This window comes from Dermatophagoides farinae, unplaced genomic scaffold, assembly GCF_024713945.1.
Source record: "Dermatophagoides farinae isolate YC_2012a unplaced genomic scaffold, ASM2471394v1 contig8, whole genome shotgun sequence".
Classification (NCBI taxonomy): Eukaryota; Metazoa; Arthropoda; class Arachnida; order Sarcoptiformes; family Pyroglyphidae; genus Dermatophagoides; species Dermatophagoides farinae.
Genome location: NW_027461523.1, coordinates 152,835 through 176,447, shown reverse-complemented (window position 1 = coordinate 176,447; position 23,613 = coordinate 152,835). Strand labels below are relative to the sequence as shown.

At 33.1% G+C, this 23,613-nt stretch overlaps 3 protein-coding genes across 3 annotated transcripts; 1 reads left to right on the top strand and 2 right to left on the bottom strand.

Moving 5' to 3' along the window:
* Positions 1 to 597: 597 nt before the first annotated feature.
* On the bottom strand, positions 598 to 2,783 carry LOC142598138 (uncharacterized). The gene is made up of 4 exons (XM_075735096.1): positions 2,693 to 2,783; positions 2,645 to 2,649; positions 1,309 to 1,998; positions 598 to 606 (listed from the first exon to the last, which is right to left on the bottom strand). Exons 1-4 carry the CDS (start codon positions 2,781 to 2,783, stop codon positions 598 to 600), a joined length of 795 nt encoding a protein of 264 aa, XP_075591211.1.
* Positions 2,784 to 3,270: 487 nt separating this feature from the next.
* LOC142598137 (helicase POLQ-like) lies at positions 3,271 to 4,664 on the bottom strand. The gene is made up of 3 exons (XM_075735095.1): positions 4,137 to 4,664; positions 3,469 to 3,878; positions 3,271 to 3,316 (listed from the first exon to the last, which is right to left on the bottom strand). Exons 1-3 carry the CDS (start codon positions 4,662 to 4,664, stop codon positions 3,271 to 3,273), a joined length of 984 nt encoding a protein of 327 aa, XP_075591210.1.
* Positions 4,665 to 4,870: 206 nt separating this feature from the next.
* On the top strand, positions 4,871 to 23,488 carry LOC142598136 (pyrophosphate--fructose 6-phosphate 1-phosphotransferase-like). The gene is made up of 3 exons (XM_075735094.1): positions 4,871 to 4,882; positions 5,405 to 6,762; positions 23,353 to 23,488. The coding sequence occupies exons 1-3, from the start codon at positions 4,871 to 4,873 to the stop codon at positions 23,486 to 23,488; spliced, it is 1,506 nt and encodes a 501-aa protein (XP_075591209.1).
* Positions 23,489 to 23,613: the final 125 nt, after the last annotated feature.

Here is a 23,613-nt window from a genome sequence, read left to right as displayed (position 1 = left end):
CGACGAAAACGCTACAATTAATCAGAGTGTACACACCTTTGGCGAAACGGTCAAGCAATGCTTACAATATGACATTTCTCTGTCGTTGTCAATTATGCTGGTGCCCATGATTTTGTCCTACGCAAATAAAAATAAACGAAACGTAAACATAAACATAAAGTTGATCGACGGTTTGAAAGCTTTGCAGCTTGACCAAAAGTCAGAGCGAACTGCCCAGGAGCTCAAAGCTCGAAAGTTAAACGTCGTTGAAATTCGTAAAGCCGTACAAAGTAACAACAAGAAGAAAGAGAAAAAAGTCATTAAAGAGGTTTCCGAAGGACTTGTGTTTAGCAACATGAAAATTTTTGAAAGCAGAAAAAAGGACTTGTTGACAAAAATCTTTGTTTTTTGCATAAGCGAGCTTCGTCAATATAACAAAATTTTGCCTGAGTTTCTTTTAAGCGTCATAGATGTTCTGAGCAGCTTATTGACACACATAAGTGTCAATATCATAGTGGAACTATTCGATGAACTCAAAAAAGTATGTTTGAACTTGTCTGTAAAAAATCGGTTAGCGCCGCATATTATTTTAAAAATCATATGTCTGTGCTTGTCCGTTCAAGAATACTGCAAATTGAAAAACCAAGATGAAATCGTAGGGAAACATACTTGGATGGTCGAGGCTTATCTTCGAAGCACAAAAATCGCTATCGATAAATTTTCGTCAGAAATACAAGCAGCAGGCTTGAATGAGGAATTTGAACAACTCTCAAAGCTGCTGGTAAAAATTATAACTTGCAAAAACTTTATCAATAGACACAACTTAAAAAAACACATACAATCCGGAGAGCCAGAAATTATCAAACTGTTTAAATATTTAGTTGAAGCCTACGAAAATGAAAATCTTCGTAAAGAAATTAAAGATCTCGTTTTAACGCTCATTATTGAGCTCATTGCCATATATTCCAAACTTCTCGAGTCGTTCGAAGAAGAAGGTCTGATGATTGACATTTTCACTCCGGCTCTCAACTACAGCGATAAAAAAAATTTATACAAACAAATCATGAAGCATAAAGCTCGTTTTAGGTGATTCATATTTTATTTTGCAAAAAGTGAACTTCGAAATTAACGTGTTCCGGGTCATATTATTTTGTTAACCAAAGCTCTAAGCGAAGGATAGGCTGACGAGTTTTTGTTAAGTTGAGTGCCATGCTCTCCAGCTGAGAGAATGTCTTTCGACATTTCGATACATCCAATGAGTGGAAGATTCGTTTCTTTACACAGGTCGAGTATGTTGTCCTCGAGCCCTTGATCGAAAATTGAGTTTACCATGTTGGTTACGATTCCGCAAATTTTCAAGCCAGTGGCGTGACAAAAGTTGATTTGCTTTTTAACATCCAAAATGCAAACTTTCGGCGGCAGTGTAACTATAATTGCTTGAATGTTATTGATTTTTTGTAAATAACTAACTATTGACAAATGTTCGTCAGAAGTACCGGGCGACGTGTCGATCATTAGATAATCTAAATCACCCCAGTTGACGTCTATCAAAAATTGTTTAATTAACGCTGATTTCTTTGGGCCTCGCCAAATGATTGCTTCATTTTCGTTATTTAGTAAATGGCCAACGGAGATGACCTTTAAATTTTCCGACACTTTGATTGGTTGCCAACCAGAAGCAAGTTTGATGACATCTTTGTCAGCTGTATTTGACATTCTCGGGATGCTAGGTCCGCAAATGTCAATGTCAAGTAAGCCAACCTTGAAACCTCGCTCTGCTAGTTCGTAAGCAACTTGCACTGCTATTGAACTTTTCCCAACGCCTCCTTTACCGGACATGGATAAAAACACTTTCTTTACATTTAAGAATTTCTCACTAATTGCGTGAGTCAATTTTTCGTGTAAATCTGCTTTAGACTCCGCGTTTCCACTAGCGCATTCAGCTTGATTTGGACATCCTTTGCACTTATCGGACAATCCAGCTTCTTCAGAACCAAGTCCTGGGCATTCGTCGTTAAGCTTTTTAGAATAAAACTTCAAAAAATCCCATCTAAACTTGCGTCCTACCAGAACACCAGCAAAAAAAATACCCACACCTATAGATGACAAAGCTAATATGTCACAGCATTTTTTTGAAGTTTGCATAATTATTTGTAACTTTTAAATGCTTTGCTAACAATCAAACAGCGAATCCAAATTTAAAAAATTTTTTTTTTTTTTTCGCCACTAATTGAACCGCTTTGAGAAGGCTGAATTTTGATTTTGAGAAAATCAGACTTTGAATCCAGATAATCTTTAATTTCGCCCAATAAGTTTCGATCGTCAACGTTAATGTTTTGCGACGTAAGCTTGCTGAACTTGCTAGATAAATAAGACAACACCAGTCTAGATAAAATAAAAGCGTTCATAGATTTTTTTTCAACTTCTTCTTTTAAATAACTTGATCGTGCATAAGTGAGATCAAAAATTTTATGAAAGTCATAGTAAGTGGCATTTAAAAAATCTTCAATGCGATATATCTTTTCATTGCAAAACGTGTAAAGCAATATATAGTCTGTTTCGCCGGTAAAAAGCTTAATTGTGTCGAAATAAGCGATTAAATTGTAGCTTGATCGTGCCAAGGGCGAAATAGAGCGTGTAAAATGCGTCCAGCCAAGGGTTTTACATAATCTGAAAATATAAATTGAATTGTTCATGATTAACAAAATTATACTTTCAATATCGCCAACAGACATGGATAGTTTTTTAGTCAAAAAATCCACGGACACAAGTTTGCTGAAATATGCTTCAGCTATTAAAGCCATGTATAGACGTTCAAGCTTGATAATGTTTAAATGATTGGTTTCTTCGACTCGTGGAATTTTCGTGCGATCCAAAGTAGTTTTGTCAATAGTTGTCACCAAATCGTTGATATGTAGGCTGTGTTGGAAATCTTCAATGAATGTAAATCCTAAATTGTATAACGCTTGGACATCTCTAGGTTGAATTAGAGTCAATAACCAATATATCTTTGGTATATCGTGCTGATTCAATTTCGAATGAAGTTGAATAAATCGAGAGAACTTTTTGTAGTTTTTGCTGATATTATTTACACCCAGAAAATGCTCAAACAAGATTCTGTTCGCTTCTAAATAACTTGTTGAACGTTCGAACGAACAACAAGCATAAAAAAACGTAATGTTGCTGCTAAATGTCCATTTGCTTTCTTCTAAATCTTTTACCAGCAAATACCCGTCAATAATCGAACTGTCGCTGCAACACTCTCCGAAGAAAGTCGGTACAATTAAATGTTTATGCTCTTCGATCAAACGCATTTCTTTCATTAACTTGACTATAGCTTGACATAACAGGTCATTAGGAGTTTCAATAGTTTCCGAATCAATCATTGACGTAAAGAATTTTTTCGAGTACGCTGCTAATTCTGACAAAGTCATTTTCTTTTTTATTACAATGGTCTCTAAAATTAACGATAAAGTCTTTTCAAGAGACCTAGAAGATAATTCTAAATTATATTCTGTGTCAGTCAGCAGCTTTGTAGCTCTTTCGAAATCGTTGCTCGTTGAAACCAAAACAAAAATTTCACCAAAATCAGAATAGCCCACACGACCAGCTCGTCCTGAAATTTGCTTGTAGTCCAGTAAATTCATCTGACTTTTACCCAAATTTATGCCGTTAATAAATACTCGATGCGCAGGAAGATTCATTCCGGCAGCTAACCCGGTCGTGCAAAACAAACATTTAATAGTCTTGTCTGCATACAAATCTACAATCAAAATACGTTCATCGTTGGTCATTCCGCTGTGATGAAACGCCACACCATTACAAAAAAGATCACCCAGCATCTGTTTTCTCTCTTTTACACAGTTCAAATTAGCTATCTCACTAAATATTTTTGCAGTCTTCAAAAGTGAAGCATTTGAATTGAACGGAGATGATTTTGAAAACTCTAAAAACTTCAGTGCGAGGAGTTCGCATTCACTACGACTTCTACAAAAACACAAACAAGACAATTCCTTAAACTTAATCGTATCCATTATTAATTCAAAAAGCTTCACCGTATGTCTGTTAGAGTATTCAGGACTGTATGTGTAGTTTTTAGTTTGAAAAGAAACTATTTGGTTTGAAACGACTTTTTTATGTATGCGATTTCTATAAACTATAAATTCTAATAGCGGAATTGGCCTGTAACTACACTGATAAGTGGCAGCGTTCAACCATTTGGCTACCTCGTTCAAGTTAGGAAATGTTGCACTCATACCTATAATTTGGCAAGACAAGTTAGTTACATCGGGCTGTGTTTTAATCAACATATTTTCGAGTAGTAACCCCCGTTCAGGTGTGAAAAAAGTGTGGAACTCATCGATTATGATCGTATAAAAACGATTGTTCTTAGATTTTTTTTTTAAAATACTCTGAATAATTTTTGTGCCTTGCTCAATAGTGCAAACTGCTAAATCATAATCGTTATTAAGTGTGTCTTTAGACCCAAAATACAGTTCAACAACCACTTTGTTACTATCATTAAAAATTTTTTTTAAGTCTCTAGCTTTTTGTTTGATAAGAGCTATGTACGGTATCAAATATATTATCCGGCCATTTCTTTCTAAATTACGAATAGCGAGCAAATCAGCTACCAGAGTTTTTCCACCTCCTGTCGGAGCAGAATACAAAAAATTTTTGGTCATCATCTGATCAGCCCTTTCTAATGTTTTTAGCGCTTCGATTTGCCATTCATACAGCACATTGAAACCCTAAAAATTATTTATCAATTAGCTTACCAATCTCTTGGTAATGTCATCCCACCATGGCATACTACATATAAAAATGTAAAGACATCCTTCAACAAAGCAATTAGACTTTCAATATTAATCAAAACAATTTAACAATAATAATGCTGAAAAATGTAAAACTTACTTTTCTGTTTTGTAATGCTAAAAGAAAAGGCACATAATACAAAAAAAATATTAGTCATATAAACTAATCTAAAGTGTAAAAATGCATGCATATATTTTCGTTATAGATAAGATCAAAAATGAGCCAATTAGATAAATCGCGTCAAAATACATTCATTTCCGAAAACCCGGAATTAGTTGACGCAATAGAAGCTACGTTCAACACGAATTCGTATTCTGTTGAAGAAGGCGGCTTGAATTTAAATTTTAACTCGTTTGAAAAAAAAGAAAATCGTGATGCGTATTGTAACTTTGACATTCTTTCAACACCCAAACTATCTCGAACTACAAAAAAAAATTTTTCTCCTCTCCAACACGAACGGCTAAAATTTGAACCTAAAACGCCGTCGATCTTAAAAACTTTTAATGTTGAAATATCGGAAATTGAATTAAAGAACTTACTGCAACTTGATCCCGAAGAAATTAAGTCGTATTTTCCCATCACTTTTAAAAATAAAATTATCGAACTGAAGTCGAGAAGCACTAACGACCAAAAAGCGAATGACCCTATTAATGTGGGTATTTTACTATCCGGAGGTCCGGCTCCTGCGGGTCACAACGTTATCACCGGTTTATATGATCTTTTAAAACAGTATAATGATAAATCAAAATTAATTGGATTCAAAAGTGGACTTGACGGTCTGTTAAAAGAAAATTTCATTATAATAAATGACGAAAATATAGAAGGTTTTAGAAATTCTGGAGGATTTGACTTTTTGTGGAGTGGAAGAGCAAAAGTAAACGCGTCGAACAAGCAACAAGTCCTTGACACGCTTGAAAAATTAAATCTGTCGGGACTGGTAATTGTCGGTGGAGATGGATCGAATTCAAACGCTGCTATTTTAGCAGAATGGTGCGCTTCGGATCCAATCTGCAAATGCAATATTATCGGAATTCCAAAAACAATTGATGGAGATTTAAAGAATGAAGCTATTGAAATATCATTTGGTTTCGACACAGCTTCTAAAACTTACTCAGAACTAGTTGGAAACCTTTGTACTGACGTAAGATCTGGCCAAGGTGTATGGCATTTCATTCGGATAATGGGTAGAACTGCTAGTCATTTAACTCTTGAAACAGCGTTACAAACACATCCAAACCTTATTTTCATTGGAGAAGAAATTGAAGAAGGCAAGGTTACATTAAAAGATATTACGTTGACAATTGCCGATCTAATTGAAGAACGGACCAAAATTGGGAAACCATATGGAATTATTTTAATTAGCGAAGGATTAATTGGATTCATAAACGAAGTAAATATTTTACTTGAAGAACTTACTGTTCTACTTGGAAAATATCTCAAAGTAGATATTGAAAAATTATCAGAACCGTCGAAAACGTTATGGCAGTTTTTACCAATTGAAATCCAAGAACAACTATTAGGCGATCGAGAAGCTAGCGGTTATGTACAGGTAGCTAAAATAGCAACGGAAAGACTTTTAATAGAACTTGTTAACAAAGAGCTTATCAAGCGAAAAATCAGTTGGAATTCTACCCATCATTATTTTGGATATGAAGGACGATGTGCTATACCATCAAACTTCGACTGTAACTACTGCTACAGTTTAGGGCATCTGTCACTACATTTAATTTTAAAGAATCTAAACGGTTACCTTACCTGTATTAAAAATTTACATGACAAGGTAGAAAATTGGAAACCATTGGGGATCCCATTTCCACGCATCATGCATATGATAACAATTCAAGGAAACCGAATTCCAGGAATAATAAGGCAACTCGTCGATACTAAGAGCGAACTTTACCGCTTGTTCAAAACTGCTCGAAAAGTCTGGCGATTGAATGATCTTTATGTATCACCTGGCCCAATACAGTTCAGTGGGCCCTTGTGTGACGAAACATGTTACTACGTGTCTAATCCAACGTTAGCAGATTTGCTTTGCGATGAATCGGTTCATAATAAAAGCCAAGACCTAGCTTTTGCTAAATCTATGAAATATACATATAGCAAACTACAATCTTTAAGACTCAAATACAAACCTGAGTTACCTAGAATATTGCAAGAACCTAATTTGGCTTTCCTAAAGTCTACGCAATACACGATCAAAGACAGTTATATACGGAAAATGGTCTTCAAACACTATGCAAATTTGTGCATAGAAAACAAATTCTACTTATACGAGCTCAATAAAAAAGAGGAAAAAATTCACAGGTCAGACTTCCGCGTCGGAATTGTTATATTATCCAGGCAATCTCCTGGAATTCACAATATAATATGGGGCGCGTTTGATTACATAATGAAAAAGAAAGGTACTTTGTATGGTTTTAAGTTTGGATCTCACGGCTTGCTTAATAATGACTACACAATATTGAATGAAAACATTATTAAAAAATTCCGAAATTTAGGAGGAGCTGATTTAATTGGTCGAACGAACGAACATATTATTTTTCAAGATATGTTCACGGAAAAAATATGCTCAAACCTTAAAAAACTCGAACTATCAGGGTTAATCATTGTAGGATCTTCGTTGGCGATGACTGAGGCTGCTTACTTAGCTGAACACTTGAGCTCAATCAAAGCCAGATGTTCAATTGTAGGGATTGCGGCAACAGCTAGCAATAATATAACACACGAACTTCTTGAATGCAATATAGGTTTCAATACGGCTTCCAAGCTCTATGCCTCGTTAATAGGAAATGTTTTATCAGATGCTGCTTCGATGCCTAAATACTGGCATTTTGTCAGACTCATGGGAAAGCGTCCAAGTAATGAGGTTTTAGAATGTGCACTTCAAACAAAACCCAATTTTGTGGTTATTTCTGAAGAATATGGTTCCAGCCAAAAAACAATTAACGACGTTGTTCAAGACATCGCCGACACTATTTGTGTCAGATCTAATCCAACAAATGAGTCTGAGCCTCCAAGAAATTTTGGAACAATTTTAATTCCAGACGGTTTGTGGTATCATTTGCCGACAATGAAGTTGCTCATGGAGGAAATAGACAATATCTGTTTGAATCCAGAGTCATCATCTAATTTAAAATCTGAATTCGGCTCAGTGAACGTTTCAAGCATTGAAAACCGGCTTTCTTCGTACAGCAGAGCCATTTGGAATTCTCTGCCTGATTATTTCAGATCCTCGCTTCTTGTAAGAGATCCAGAATTACGAGAATCGTTTGTGGAAACCGATGTTTTGCTTTCTGAGATGGTAAAACACGAGTTGAACAAACGAGCTAAACTCGGAAAATACACGGGAACTTTTCAATGTATATGTCACTACTTCGGTTATCAAGGCCGCTCAGCTATGCCCACAAATTTTGACTGTTCGCTCGCATATACCAACGGGTATGCCGCGTCCATCGCCGTTGAAAATTCGTTAAACGGATATTTGATTTCGGTCCGAGGCTTATGCGGGCCGATTTCTGACTGGAAAGTCGGTGCTATTCCGTTCAATTCTATACTGCGCGTATCGAGCACACAGCAATCCTTAAACTTCTTGTCGGACAGCTACAACTCTAAAGACAACTATGAGAGACCCATTATAAACAACGCTGAAATCCCGCTAGATAGTAAAGCCCTACGCAAATTAAAGCTCAATCGCCGCAAATGGATCAATATCGATCATTATCAAAACCCAGGACCCATTCAATTTTGGGGAAAACTCAACTTACAAATTCACAGAGTTCTTTTTGAAGAGCAAAAAGACTACTATTTCATGTTAAAAGACGTTTACAAATTTACTAATCTATTAAGGAAATCTACCGACTTCGGGGTAGACGAAGCATTTTTAAAATATGCTTACACGAGTTTGTACAGTCTGCTTTCTTTGCGGTATCATGAAAACGACTTAACCAAACACATAAACTCAAAGAAGTTTTTTGAATCTATCGAAGACACAGCATATAGCGAAGAATTTGACGCCAATTAGCTATTTCTTCGTCTTTATCAAAATATTTTTAATCGGAATCCGTATCCATTTATACACTACAAGTTTGTTTAACGATATGAAGAAACATTTCACTTGCCAAACGATCTTTTGGTTTATAGTTGTACGCGATGTCAAAAACCATGACTTTACCAGTGTATAAAGAATAAATAAAAGCTTCAAACTTTCCAATGCAAATTTGCTTACGTAAATCACGCAGCGCTTTATTATAATTTTTATGTTATCACTCCACAAGTACACTTGTACGGTACTTTGTAAATCAACGTCTCGAAGCAAAAATCTGAAATATTCAGATTCGAGGCACAATGTTTTAGTGCACAATATAGTTTTCAATGTTTGACTTTTAAGTCGGCAACCAAAAAAGCGGTCAGCCGCTCCGACAGCAATTAACTTTGCTAAAACGTCTTGTTCATCCGCGCAATTATGAGCTGCTAAATACAGCAAGTAGGTTTTGTTATACTTCGACGAAAAATTTAAACTCATGCCAAACTTTAGTACTTTCATGCTCGTCGAAAAAATAATCTTATTTTCCATAGCGGTGAAGTAGACCAAATTCAAAGTTTTGGCTACCATTATTCTTATCTCAAACTTGACAGGGGAAAAGAAATCATCATAAGCTTGAAGTCTTTCATCCTGTTTTGTATCTAAATACTCTAAGCTAACCTCCTGTAAGATTAATTTGTTTAAACTTTCCTGGTACCAATGTTCAACCAGTTTCTCATATGTAAGTTCACGCAAACTTTTATCATCCACATCTACGTATTTTTTCGTATTTTTTTTCAAATGCGTTTCACAAGGCGGAAGGCGGTGTTTTCTCTCGTTCAACTTTGAATAAAACTTCACATATAAATTTAACGAATTTATAAAATCTCTGTAAACTGAATTGAATTGTTGGAGTTCAGCAAACATGGCTAAGTTCGATTTTATTTGTTTACTACCATTCGCCGATACAAAGAAAATGGTGTCGAAATTGACACAAGGGAATGAGACACTTTCTATGGTGATCACGCTATCTTCTAATGTTAATAGGTAACTCTTTTTTTCAAATAGCAGCAGAATTACATAATAGGGCTTCAATGTAATCGAACTAAAATTTAGATGGAATACTTCTTCAAACTCTTTAAGATCTGTTTTGTTTTTTCTGTATGGTGTAAAAAGTTTTTCAGCCATTTTTTGATGTTGTAACGCACATTGACTAACGTTGTTTAAGGTCAAAGACATATCAGATTTTTTCTCTGGAGCTTTTTGTGTTAGAAAAGAAATCGAATGTAATCGTTTTGCAAGCGTCTGGACAAACCTATCCTTATAAACAATTGTTTCTGTTTCATATGGCTGAATTTCAAACGAAGGCAAATCTTTATTCCGTGTTTTTTTTGTTTTTTCATTTTTACTCGCCACCATCATGAATACTTTCAAGAGAAAACTCGAGTTATTCTGAATAAAAACTTGATTATCGCTAAATGAATCCTCTAAACAAATAAAACTACATCCTCCCAATATGGAATTAATCTTAATTTCAAGCGACAAAAACATGCCATAGTTTTTGTCCACGATCTGTTTTTTCATTATCGATGTCAAGGCAACAGGCGTTTTAGCAAAGTTAAAATCTAGATAAAAACCGGTTGTTAGCTCGAAAAGCATATTGCTAAGGAATTTTGCGTTTTTTTTTACGCCATAAACGTATTTAAACTCTGGTATTTCACTCAACTGATCATAATGATTATTATGATTTGATACACTTTGCTCACCGGATGTCTGTAACCGATTGTCTGAGTTTGAATTCGTAATGTAATAACCAAATAAGCTTAACGATTCAGACTTTTCAACTGGTATGCACCGTTCCCCAAGCCTCAGACTGATAGAATGTTTGCTCAAATTGCTAAAAATAAAACTAGAAACTATCAAGTAGGTGTTATTTACACGGATTAATGAAACAGGGCCGCTAATCGGGAAAATATGATACCCGATCAACTCACTTTTACATTGCCAATTAATTTGAAACCTGGCAGATTCTTGTTTTAATCTGAGCTCGAAAAAGACATTCTTAGCCGTTTCTATATAATAAGTGTTGTCAAAATTTGCTGGCACTACGTATTTTGTTAAATCGTCGTTTATTTGCCATATTTCACAAGGCTCATTTAGAACTACTTTTAAATTTGTAATGCGTTTTATAGAAATGTTTATTAGCGTAGCGGAGGCAGAACAATTGATCAGACTATGTCGTAACAAGTTTTGTATTTGTTTGTGTTGCAAAGTAAAATTGCATATGACTCCTTGGTCAAGTTTCAAAGCATCACATATCTTAAATTTATTATTATCGACCTTTGCTACAATTGATTCTGTTTGGTTCGATTCAAGAGTAATGTAATTTTCGTAGAATCTGTATTTAGCATTAATTTTTATTGCTTCACTAGTATCTAAAATTTTTGCAAGCACTATTCTTATACTTTTAGTAGTCTTTAAGTAGCTATAACAGAAATTATTCATAAAGTTTACTTTTTCTTCAACTGCTTGCTTCAATACTATTTTTACGTTTTTCTCATTTACTACAATTGTAAGCTCCAGTGGCAAATCCATATTGATCTTAGAAGGTGAATAGAAGACACATTCGCTTATTTTAAGTAAGTCTATTTTTTCGCAAGCAGTGATGCTGACTATTTCAATACCGAATGAGTATATGATCAAACATGCTTCTAGTCGGCAAATCTTGTCATTGTACAAATTTAACTTTAATAAATCAGTTTCGCTTTTACAATATATGTCAAACCAAGCTTTTTTAACAATACAATAATTTTTTTTGATGTCATAAAACTCTCGAATAATTTTTTTAAACTTCTCTTTTTTGAAATGCCTGCTTAAAAACACTCGCATCTCTTGTATGGAAATACCATAAAGTGTAGATGATCTGTGCACGAAAATCATCATTTTTTCATTGCAAGTGAGTATAAAACACGGGTTCAACGTTACTAAACAAGTGCTAAATAAATTAATAGATTTCTGGGTAAACGTGAAATTTTGGTTTGAACGCTCTGAAAATATAAGTACTACGTCGTTTGAAGTATTGTTAATTAATAACAGCATTTTACTTGTCGTTAAATAAGAGTGAAACTCGTTTGGTGTGACAATAGATTTTAACGTAAACGGATTGTTCGCAAGACGATCACTCAAATTTAAGAAAAGGTCTTGCGGAAAATTCACAGTCGTAATTTTGTTTGTTTTAATCATCATTTTTGTGCTAGAATTTTCGAATTCTGCAACTATTTCGAAATTCGTTAACTTGATTAACTCAGTGTTATTGAACGATAACTTTAAATTGCTTTTTATTTTTATCTGCTTATTAATGAAGTAAGCAATCGAAGTTTTGAAAGCACTTAAACTTCGCAACGAATTCAGGCGTAATTCTGCATCATCCCACTCGTTTAGTGATTGACACTTCAAGCCATTTTTTTCGTTAAACGAAAAGTTTATGTTTGTATTAAACCAGAGTTTGAAAAAGACTATTTCTTCTAGCGTTATGCAAACATTCTTAAAAGTTATTTCTCCACTAACAACGTATGTTTTTACTTTATCTATTAAACTCAAAATCAGATTGTTTTCAAGAGCGTATGTTTGTTGAATCTGATCGATAATCAATTTTTTCCCACTCAGCTCAGCTATATAGTCAAGTGATTGTTTATGGTCTTTTGCCAAAAACAATTTTTTTAGTTTACTTGTTTCGACTAACGTCGAAAGATAGGAACTAATTAAATCGTGCCTTAGTTTGACCAAAACATTTTCAAAACAGCAATTGACTTTATAATAATTTTTTTTGAGTTCTAAATTAGCATCGGAAGACGAATTATTGATGTTTATATGGAAAACCAAAAAACTTGATAATCTAACATTAGCCTCTACGTCAAATAATTTTTTCACTAGTTGATAGATCATGTCTTTGTTTTTATTTGATTTTTTGATTAGATACGTCTGCTTTATTAGACAGTTTACAACGTTAAGTGGGTTAACTTCATTTTCGACGTTAATGTTAGGGGCAAGGCTCAATTTAAACCGCTGTATGCTTAGTTGAAATGTTCTCGCAAAGCAAAAGAAGGCAGTGTTTTCCTCCATGATTTGTGATCTGGTGCTGTCATGATTATCGTTTTTTCTGGTCATTAAATCCCGGTCAAGTTCTATCAACTCATAAATCAATTCGTCGCATTCATAGGCCAAAAAGTTGCTCAATCCGTTGTAGATATGATGTTTGCTATAAACTTTGTAAAAGTTTATGTAGTCAAATGAGTAAACCTGTAAAACATTGTTACTATTAAATTTACCAATATTTATCATCTCACATTCTTTTCGGAAAGTAGCAGAAACTTTCATTGATTTTCTGTTTAATTTTTTCTGCGAAAGTAACTTAGTCAAAACCTCGTGTTTGTTTTTAGCAAAGGTTAATTTCTTATAACTGATCTCAGTGGCCTTCTGAAAATACTGGCTGTATATAGAAGCTAAATAGTTAATTGTAAAAGAAACATAAACATTTATTTTCATCAATTGTAACAAAAACAGAGGCGATAGTTCAAAAACGAAGTTTTGAATCGTAAGACTAGAAATAGCTTTTTTTGAAACATCATCAAAATTCTCGATCATTAAATCACTGCTCAAACTGACTGTTTTAAAAAAAACCAAATTGAAAAACAATTCATTTTCATTCATTTTTGATACAACTTTACTAGTCGTAATGCCATTATAAATTTCACAGTCCAATTCTTTTAACATATATACAAAGTCAGCATTGGAGTCGTTAATAAACATTTCTTTAAGTGCAATTTTTATGCCAGCGTTACTCTCTGTTTGTAATTCTAGTTGTAGTTCATCTATATAAAGCGAAATATGATAAGTAATCGCTTTTTGTTTTGTTTGGTTCACAACTATTGACATTTCTTCTTTTTTTTTAGGGAAATCAATGAAAAGTTTTCTCAAATGATCTATCAATAAAGAGTCAAATTTACTTAAAAATTGTGTCCTCATTGTTAACTGACACAGTGTTTTCAAAAAATTGTTTCTCATTGTTAAAGGTGTCAGAATTTGTATACTGCCTTCGAAATATAGATTCGTTTCAGCTAAGACCTTTAGCTTTGAATCGACAGCATTATTTTCTTTGAGCATATCAATACTTTTTAATTGCATCGCTTGATATCCAATATCAATAGGAATTTTAAATTTATTAACAGAGCAAAAAGATGACAAATCTTGTTTTAACTTGTGCTTTTTATTCATCTCTCTTCCTTTTAATAAATTCTCTAATGAAATTTTGAACACAAAGTTGAAAAGGCAAGTCCGGACTAAAACTGAAAAAGATCTTATTTTATTGATAACACTCGTTTTTATCTCAATCCATTGGTTTTTTTCCGAGCATAATTCAGTAGTTTGAGTTTTCAAAATTATTTTTCCGTCTATTGTTAACTTACCCAAGAAGTCTAGAATCCAAAAACTTTTTTGACTTTTTTGTATGTTAGTTTGTCGTGTCAAATTTTGCCTATATAATGACAAAATTCGGTGAACTTCTAACGCATATCTAGATATCAAGCAAAGTAAGTTTGAAATCAATTCGAATTCGGTAGAAATAGTAGCGTGACTAATCACGAAATTAACATCGAGATCATTTTTGGATTTATTTATGTAAACATTCATAAATGCGTCTTTAATAAGCTGCTTTGAATCTATATAGTTTTCATTTATATAACTCGACAGCGGGCTAATCTTGCTCGTTTTAGCTATTTCATTGTAACCATAGTTTTCTACTAAGACGTAAAAATTAAAGAATTTCAAAAGATCTTGTTTATCATCAAAAAAACTATCTGGGTTACGTGTTCGATTTTTCATAAATTCGTTTTTAATAGACATAGATAAATTTTGCAGCCACGCTTTGCGACTGTTTATAAACACATCGTTTTCTTTTTTGGTCAGAGCAGCTAATTCTTGGATATAATAGTGCTTACTATAGTCAATGCAGGATAAATTTTCTAAAAGACTGTTTGTGAAAAAAGGTAATTCGTCTACAAATATATCTATTGATCGCAAACTAAAATCCATTTTCGAATCTTTCTCTATATTTAAAGTTAAGCATTCGAGTTTTTGAACAACTTCCAAATCTAGCTCGTTTTTAAAGGTATTTTCTCTAAAAAAATATAGTTCAATCATATCCAGATGAAAAGTTTTTGAAACGATGTTATTTTTACTATTAGAAAGCTTTAAATTGTTTTGATCAGTAGTTATCTTACCAAGACTAGTAAAACTACTGAAACATAGCAATTCCTGAACTATATTGGAAAGTGTTCTTAAGTTGGTTAATGATAATGATAAAACAAGCTTGCCAACCTTGATCAAAAGCTTTCTGGATTGTTCAAAGATAAGTAAGCACGCTGGAGTTTCCGTACCGGAATGCAATAAAATGGAGTTTCTAATTTTCACACTCATAGTTTTTATAAGAGCAACAATAAAACCATTGTCAGTCGACACAGAAAATTTACATACAGTTAGTAATAAATTAGTTACAGAAAAATATTCAAGTTTTATCATGCTTATTTTCATGTTGCAATCTGCCAATTTCATAGGGTTTCCTTTTTTTCTTAATGTAGAAAATGACTGAGTTTTTTTAGACAGTAAAAATTTTTGAAGCACCAAAATTATTGTATCTTTCGCTTTTATACTAGTGCAGTTATTTTCAAAAGTAATTTCTTCCAGTTTTGAAAAGATCAAATCACCCATTTCTGCCATGAAAATCTTCTTAAACTCGATAAAGTCGTTTTCAGTGTTGATCTGATGTAACCATTTTCCAAAGTTTATATAACACATCTGCACAGGCTGAGAATCAAAATAGTTATACAACCAAAAACTACAGACTGCATCTTTAAAAAACATATATAAATCAACGCCAGTTTCAATATTGCATATTGCAAGGTTATCCACATTTAAAATGGTATATAATACCTCAATTGCACAAACTGCGTTTGTTTTGTGAATATTTTTCGATATGTCAGTGATTTCAATCTGATGATGCGTAAAACAATCATAAAGAAAATCGTTAAACACATTATTAAGCAATGCTAGTTTACACGCTGACACCGATAACTCTAATCTAGCTAAGTATAACTGAAGATAACATTTATTATTTTTATTGTTGAAGTCTGGCTGCGTTTTTATGGAAGTGAACAAGTCTGATAAAATATAATTGTTATTGCATTTCAACGATTTAATGGACCCGTAACCGCAAGACTGAACAAAATCATAAAAACAACTAACTTTCATTATTTTAAATTGATCAAATAAGTACAATTTTATTTGATCAATTTGTAAACTAAGATTCATTTTCAAACAAACCTTAGGTCCATAGTTATTTTTCCATAAAGTAATATTTTTAGCTATGGCATACCGTTTAGAGTGCAGTACAAAAGATTTAATTTTATCCTCAGATTCGTCATACAGTTCGTTTTGTTGAACCACAGCTTCGTTTGCAGAAATATCTAGTATCGAGATAGTGCGAGAAGTATACAATCGAACCCTGTGAAAAACAAAATATAAATTAAATAAATACCTTAATAAGCTTGTAATCTTGATATTATCATAATCAGCAATCGTTAAACTAAGTTTTTTCAAAGTAATGTTTGTACTATTCAAACAGTCTATTTTATTTATATTAATATTTTCTACATGGTCGATATTTAGTTTAAAAACGTCTAAAAGTTCATATGAAACGGTTTCTGATGGGCATAAATTGCGTAGAAAACATTTAGTGGATTCTATGAGCAGTGTTAACTTAGTAAAAAGTTTTTCTGAGCTTAATTTAAAATTATTTATGTGTAACGAACACAATTGCTGATTAATTTCGTATATTATTTCAAATGTTTTCATTTCTACAAAAAAACCAAATTCTGACAAAAGTTGTTCTTGTTTGTTTGCTTGGTCATGATCGCTTGCCCGTTTAGGTTCTTTTTGAGCTTCGTGTTGTAATGAACTAAATCTGCTCATGAACGATTGCGACATGGCATTTTTAATAATTGAAAAGGATGAAAGTACTTTTGTTTTTACATTGTTAATTAAGGATGAACTGTTTTCGTATAATAAACTTTTCTCCCATATATTAATAAGTTCAACTGGAACGCATGGGTCTATCAACAATTTATCGATTTCAGGTTGTACAGCACTCAGGCCAACTTGTCGCAGTTTATAAGCTATATTTAGTGAAGCTCGAGCTTTGAGTAAGTAAATAACATAAGGAGAAAATAAATATTTTTTTATGTTGTTGACATGTTTACGTATTGTAAGTAGCAATCTTAGCTTGCTCCAAAGGAACTTCGGTCGCGTCTGAACAGAAGTAAATGACAAAAAATAATAGGCACAGTATGCATTTTCGTAAATTTTTTGCAAAACTAGAGCATTGAGTCTGTTTTGCATAACGCGCCGAAAAACAAATAAGTCCACAAATGCGTCCACAGCCTTGGAGTTTACTTTAATTGACTGATTTTCCAAAATATTTACCGATAACTGAAGTGTTGGAGACGAACTTATCTTGACTTGAAAACGCAGTAACTTAAGCATGAAGTATAAGGTTTTATCACGTAAAAAGGAACTTTTTTTGTGGTTACTGTGAACGTGATCGGACTCAACGTGTCCACTTAAATGCTCGCCAAACCAGTATTTTGCAAACCATTTGTCAGAATTTATTGAGAAAACCGTTGTTGCGAAATTTTGAGAATCAATATAGCAATTTGCGCTGGCATCTAAAACTAAATTAGTAAAAGAAATTTTGGGGAACGTTAATCCAAACGCTTTGCCGCAACGATACTTGTTGGTGGCAGGAATGTTTAAAATTTCTTCACTTTCGGAAAAATACTCGAATCTAATATGCAAATTTTTTATTTGAACGGAAATGTAGCTGGTAAATGGCAAAACCCATTTCAGCACCTGTCCAATGAAAAACTGACTTTCTGGGGAATTATGTTTCCCCAAACGCAGGTTTTGCAAAAAAGGACCAAACTCTTCGCTCTGAAAAAAAACTTCTATTTTTTCCAGCTGTATACATATAAAAACATCGTAGATGTTTATTTCTGCCATTGCATTTTGTGCGTCCACCGTATGGAAATTCAAAAAAATTTTTCTCACAATCGATTCTACATGTATGGGCAATTTTAACCAGTCTATAATGATTTGAGGTTTGATGTGAGCGTTTTTCCATATCAACGAAGAAGTTTGATCTTTTTCCAAGTGAGTCAGAACTAAAAACCGAGTAAGTAAACTTTCACAAATTTCTCTGATCTGAAACTTAATCACCATACATGGCTATACAACTAACGCTGACGTGCTTTACGATTACGATATGAGTTAAATCAAACTTTATGTTTGAAAATTAGAATCAAGAAATAATATTAAATTTGAAAATCGCTAATATTGTTCAAAAAAAACTTTAATTACTAACTATAGAGACTACTAAAGGTATTTTTTAATAAGAATACTTAGAAGCATAACTTATGGCTGTTCAATATCTGAACAAGTAAACTTGCTGAACTCGGTATTACTGTTTAAAATCTGTGAAAACGAGTCAACTTCGTTATTTTTATTTCTGTGTTTGACAATATTCAAAGCTGAAGCAATATCGATCGGATGCTCTAAAAACAAATTACATTGTTCATCAAGAAAAACTGCGTTTGGAACATCGAGATGACAAGTTTGGTCGATTGACCGGATTTGGTCAGCCTTTGAAAACGTTTCGGTGATTATATTAATTTTATCAACTAGTTCTTTAAAAGTATAACTTTCGCCGGCGGCGTGTAAATTAACTAACGCGATAACCAGCGAAAATGTCATTACTCCGTGAATTGTTCGCACCGACTTATAAAAACCTAATAAATTTTTTAGGTCATTGCACTTAAATTCGAAGTAAAAATAGGGGTCGCTTAAATGATCAAAATTAGTTAGCGCATAGCATTGACGTTCGAGAGAAACATGAGGAAAAGAGCTTGATAAAATCAAAAATATTATGTTATCCTTTTTTTTGTGGTTTTGTAAAATTTGGAACAAAGAAACCGTTCTTTGTTCTTGTAGATTCTTCAATTTAATATCGGGTATGAACTTTGGACAGGCACGGAATCTTTTAATGCTCGAGCATTGCCAAGCGTTTTTGTCGTACTTGCTAGAATGCAATGCGGGTAAGTAATTGGAATTACTAAAATGAGAGGCAATCAATTTAAACAGATTAGGTAGCCGAATTTTTGGATTGCAAATTGGAGTGTAAGACTCAGAATGAACGGATCCTATACAGCTGTCCACGATACAAATAACTTGTATCCCGATTGGAACAAGCTGAAGTAAATTTTTTATATCTTCAAGTAACAGAATTGCAACCTTGCCAACTCTGGACAGATAATCACACGGCATTAATGCGTCATAATATTCGACAGCGTGTTCATTGCTTTCATCAACAACACAAGTGCTTAGTCCACTGAAATAAAACAAAACTGTATCGATTTCATCTGGGTTCGAATTGACTAGCCAGAGAATGCTGTTGATGATGTTTTTTTTAGTTGGCTCTCGGCCTTCTGCTGAGAAAAAAGCTTTTTTTTGGCAATAATCAGGGTTCTCATCTATGAGTAACACGATGTTTGACTGATCAAAGTCACAAGTTTTGATGAGGGTTGAGGCCAATACATAAGCATCATTGACGCTTCCTTTTAAACGGTACTTACTACATTCATTATAATTTATACCAATGACGACAGCTTTTTTAACCATCGTTAATCAGATCTTTACTAAAATATATTAATCTGGAAGACTTGTCTTTCGAAGATTTCCACTAATTTATTGTCTAATGACAGAAGCTTGTAATTATTTGATTTTCTGACGAAACTAAGTTATTTGCACGGATCCAGCATAAAATTAAAGGTGATTCAAAATAATGCTGGCTTACACCATTTTTGCGAAAATTAAATTAAAAAAATCCTTTAAATACTTCTCAATGTACCTCCTACTGGTTTAAGCTTTTTTAAAAAGTCTCACTAACTCAGCCATAAATGAAATTTTGGTAGTTATTTTTTTTTTATAAACCCCAATATTGCATCTGGGTCCAAAAAAATTTTCTTTGCATTTGCAACTCAGGTAACTATAGTCGTTTTCTGTGTTAAGCCTATACTTTTTTTTGCCGTTTTCCACAGCTGTTCCGTAATTATCACAATATATATCTATAAAAGAACCAATCGTTGCTGATTTGTCGCTTAGTTCATATTCAGTAATTTTTTCAACTGTGATATCATACAGCTTATCTTGTGAGAAAACAAAACTGAAGACAAGTGTTGTGACAGATAAACAACGAAAAATCATTTTCCTCACGTTTGAAAACTATCGTCCAATTCACTGACTCTTTTTCTTGAAATGATCTATGCAGATCAGTCTGTTTACTTTGTCGTATGTTGAATTCCTCTTCGCACAAATTGCATGTAGCTCTTGATGGAAATACAATTTTTGTATTTTTTTTGAATATTGCACAATTATTTTTTTTTAAATTGTACCACTGAGACTCACTGGAAATTTGGTAAAGCAAATTTTTTAATTTCACTTGTTTTTCACTATTCTTTATTTCTTTCTTTTGTAAGTTTTTTTTTGTCGTGATCACTTCCGCGTTTATACACGCCAAGAATTGTTTATTAAGTAAGCGCAGTAATTCCGTATTTATAGATTTGTAGTTTAAAATCAAATATTCATACAATTGCAGCGTAAAAACTGGGTTTTCAGTCATCACATTAGCCAAATAGTCGTCAATAAAGCATGTTTTATCACCTGCTTCATTGATATTTACATAATGTGGAAAACGTTTGTTTTTTTCTATTTTTTTGAGGTTTTTGTTCAGTTTTAATTTGTTTTCTTGATCATAAGGAAAACCAATAAATTGGTTTAACGCTAGCAAGAAATCTTCAAAATTGTTGGTGCTTACCGTCGCTTCTAAACAAATATACATGATTTCGTAATAGATATACTCTTCATAAACACTTTGTTTCTTTTTTTCATCGCGAAACTCTTTGAGGAAACAGGTCAACAATGTTCCGGAGTTTTCCTTTATTTTATAAAAGTCGGTGCTTACGTTTGTCAAATAATAATTTTTTTCAATAGTAAATAGTAAAATTGAAAACAAGGATGAATAATCAAACTCACACAACTCTTGAATGCAAGTGAAGAATTCTGGTGGTATGTAATAGTGCTTTAAACAAAAGATTGAAGTCATTATGTGAGACAAAAGATATATTTTAATGGTGTTTTCCTGATAAAAAAAAAAGTTAATTTGACTTTGTAATTTACAGTTTTCAGCGAATGAAGCTTGAATTTTAGAAAAAACTCTATTCAAAAACTGCACAAGGCTAGGATCAAGCTCTTTGATTAAACTTAAAACAACACCACCGTTAATAACTTCTGTTTCATATGTCAAACTTTTGATTATCTCTATGTTCTTCAAAAGTTCTAGTTTTTTCATTATTATTAATCTACTTAAATTCGAAGATAGAATTAGTAAAAGCAAAAGAATCGGAACGCGCAAAGATTCGAAAAAATACGTTAAAGGTTGTTCTAGCTCGTGAAACAAAATCATTATTCTAATCAAAGTTGTTAAATTTTTCGTAGAAAAGTCTTGCTTGCTACGCGTGCAAATTTTATACCTTATCATTTTACTATATTTATCGTTCAAGTTAAAACGCACGTGAAGAAGTTTAATAATGTAAATGGGAACAACTTTAGGAATCCACGCGACGTCCACTGTAATTTGGTTAAGTAAACTAAAAATGATATGGATAAAGTCGTCAAAATCAATTCGGTCAATCAAGTCGTATAAGTCACCGTCCAGTAGCGCGCACATGTTGTAAAAATCGCTGTTTTTTCTAAACAGTTTTTTTATTCTTTTATTCAGATTGACTGATTGAAAGTGACTCAAAGACGTAAACTCTATTGATTTAGTGAGTTTGGTTAAATTGTTGACGCCGATTTTTCTAATGCACTTGTTAGAAGGACAAGCAGTAAGAAATTTCAACAAGTCAAAAAGCTTGATGAATTGGGTGTTCCGAAAATTGAAATAAATTAAACACTTTACGAGAATATTACAAACGACATAGTTAATTTTCTTTATTTCAGCAATTTGCCACAAATTTGCGTAACATAGTTTTTTTTTTTCAACACCTGTAAAGTGTTGCTGAGCTACATTAACCAAGATCTCATTAAACAACAGTTCAATCAAAATATAAGCTTTTTCCTTATATAGGTTTGCCAAATAACTTGAAAGACGAGACAAGCAGTACGGGAACCATCTCAAAACAAAAAGAACTGTATTGTTCACAGTTTCAAACAGCAAGCAATCCTTGTTATTCAAAAGTGATCTTACCAAAAGCTCAATTAATAACTTGATGAAAACGTTGTTTTGATAATACTCCCACAAACTAATGATATTTTGAATTGTTAACGTGTCGTGATCCTTTACAAATAAATAGTTTATTGTAAATATGTTGTAGTACTGGAGCCAATCAACAATATTTTGAACATACAGTTCAGCCTTGTTGCGATCGTTGTCAACAAATTGCGAAAACGTGAGTGATATCAACAAAATTTGCGCAACGGAATACTTTCGTTCGTTTAGCAATGTAATGTCTGAAATCGAATGATTGCCTTGCAAGATGTAATCTAAAAGATCATAAATACAGTCAGAACAAGCTAAATTAGTTTTTAAAGGGTAGTTCAGTTCAAATAGATGTTTCAAATGCAAGTTCGTGATAAAATTTTTTTTTTTGATATTTAATAGTTCGAGTGTACCGCATATCATACAATCTGGAGCTTTTAAATGCTTACTTTGGACGGATTTTACCGATTGAGAGTCAAACTGCGCGGAACAGTTGAAATCTAAACAATCATTAAGATCTGCAATGCTTGAGTTGCTACTCATACTTTGCATAGTTTTGACATCAAAACTGAACGTCTTAGGAACTTCATCATCCAAATTCTTTTTAGCGATTGGCGTAGATATTTGTGACGATAAAAAGGACGGGAAAGAAACATCTGAAATTTCGTCGATTTTTTGTATATTCGTAAGAGGCGAGAAACAAACGGAATCCATTTCTTCATCGATAAAATTACGCTCGTTTGCCAAAGATAAAACTTCTTTTGGGGTTTCCGAAGTTAGTACAATTAATAAGTTCAAGTGTTCTTTAAGCATCATATAATCTTCTATTAATTCGAGCCGTCTTGTATAGGTACATTGAAAATAGATTATCAGATCGAATATTGATAAAAAAAGATAGCCATTTCTTGAAAACAGTTCACGCAGCTCAACAAGTTTCTTGACAAGATTCACTTTTATAAAGATAGACGTGATGAAATAAACCACTTTCATAAGATCAGTCAATATTGTAGAGAATGAACACTCATAGTTTATCTCGTGTGGAGATGTAGAAAAATTAAATTTGGTTAAGAAGACGTGGTCGTTTAATCTGTTCATCAAAACACGTGAATAGTACGAAAGCAAGTCCGAGAGACTTTGAACTAATAGCAACTGTAACTGCACTGGATTGGCGTCGGTCTGAACTACATTTTCGTTTAAATATTCGTACAAAAGTTCAAGCAAAAATGTCCATTTGTGAAGTATTGTGAAATTTTCCTTTACAGAAAGTGACTTGGCCGACCCAATTACAGTAGTGCTTTCAATAAAAGTTTCGAAAAAGTGATAAATCTTAAATATAAAAAGTTTGTTGGCAAAAAATAATAAGAGCCTGTTG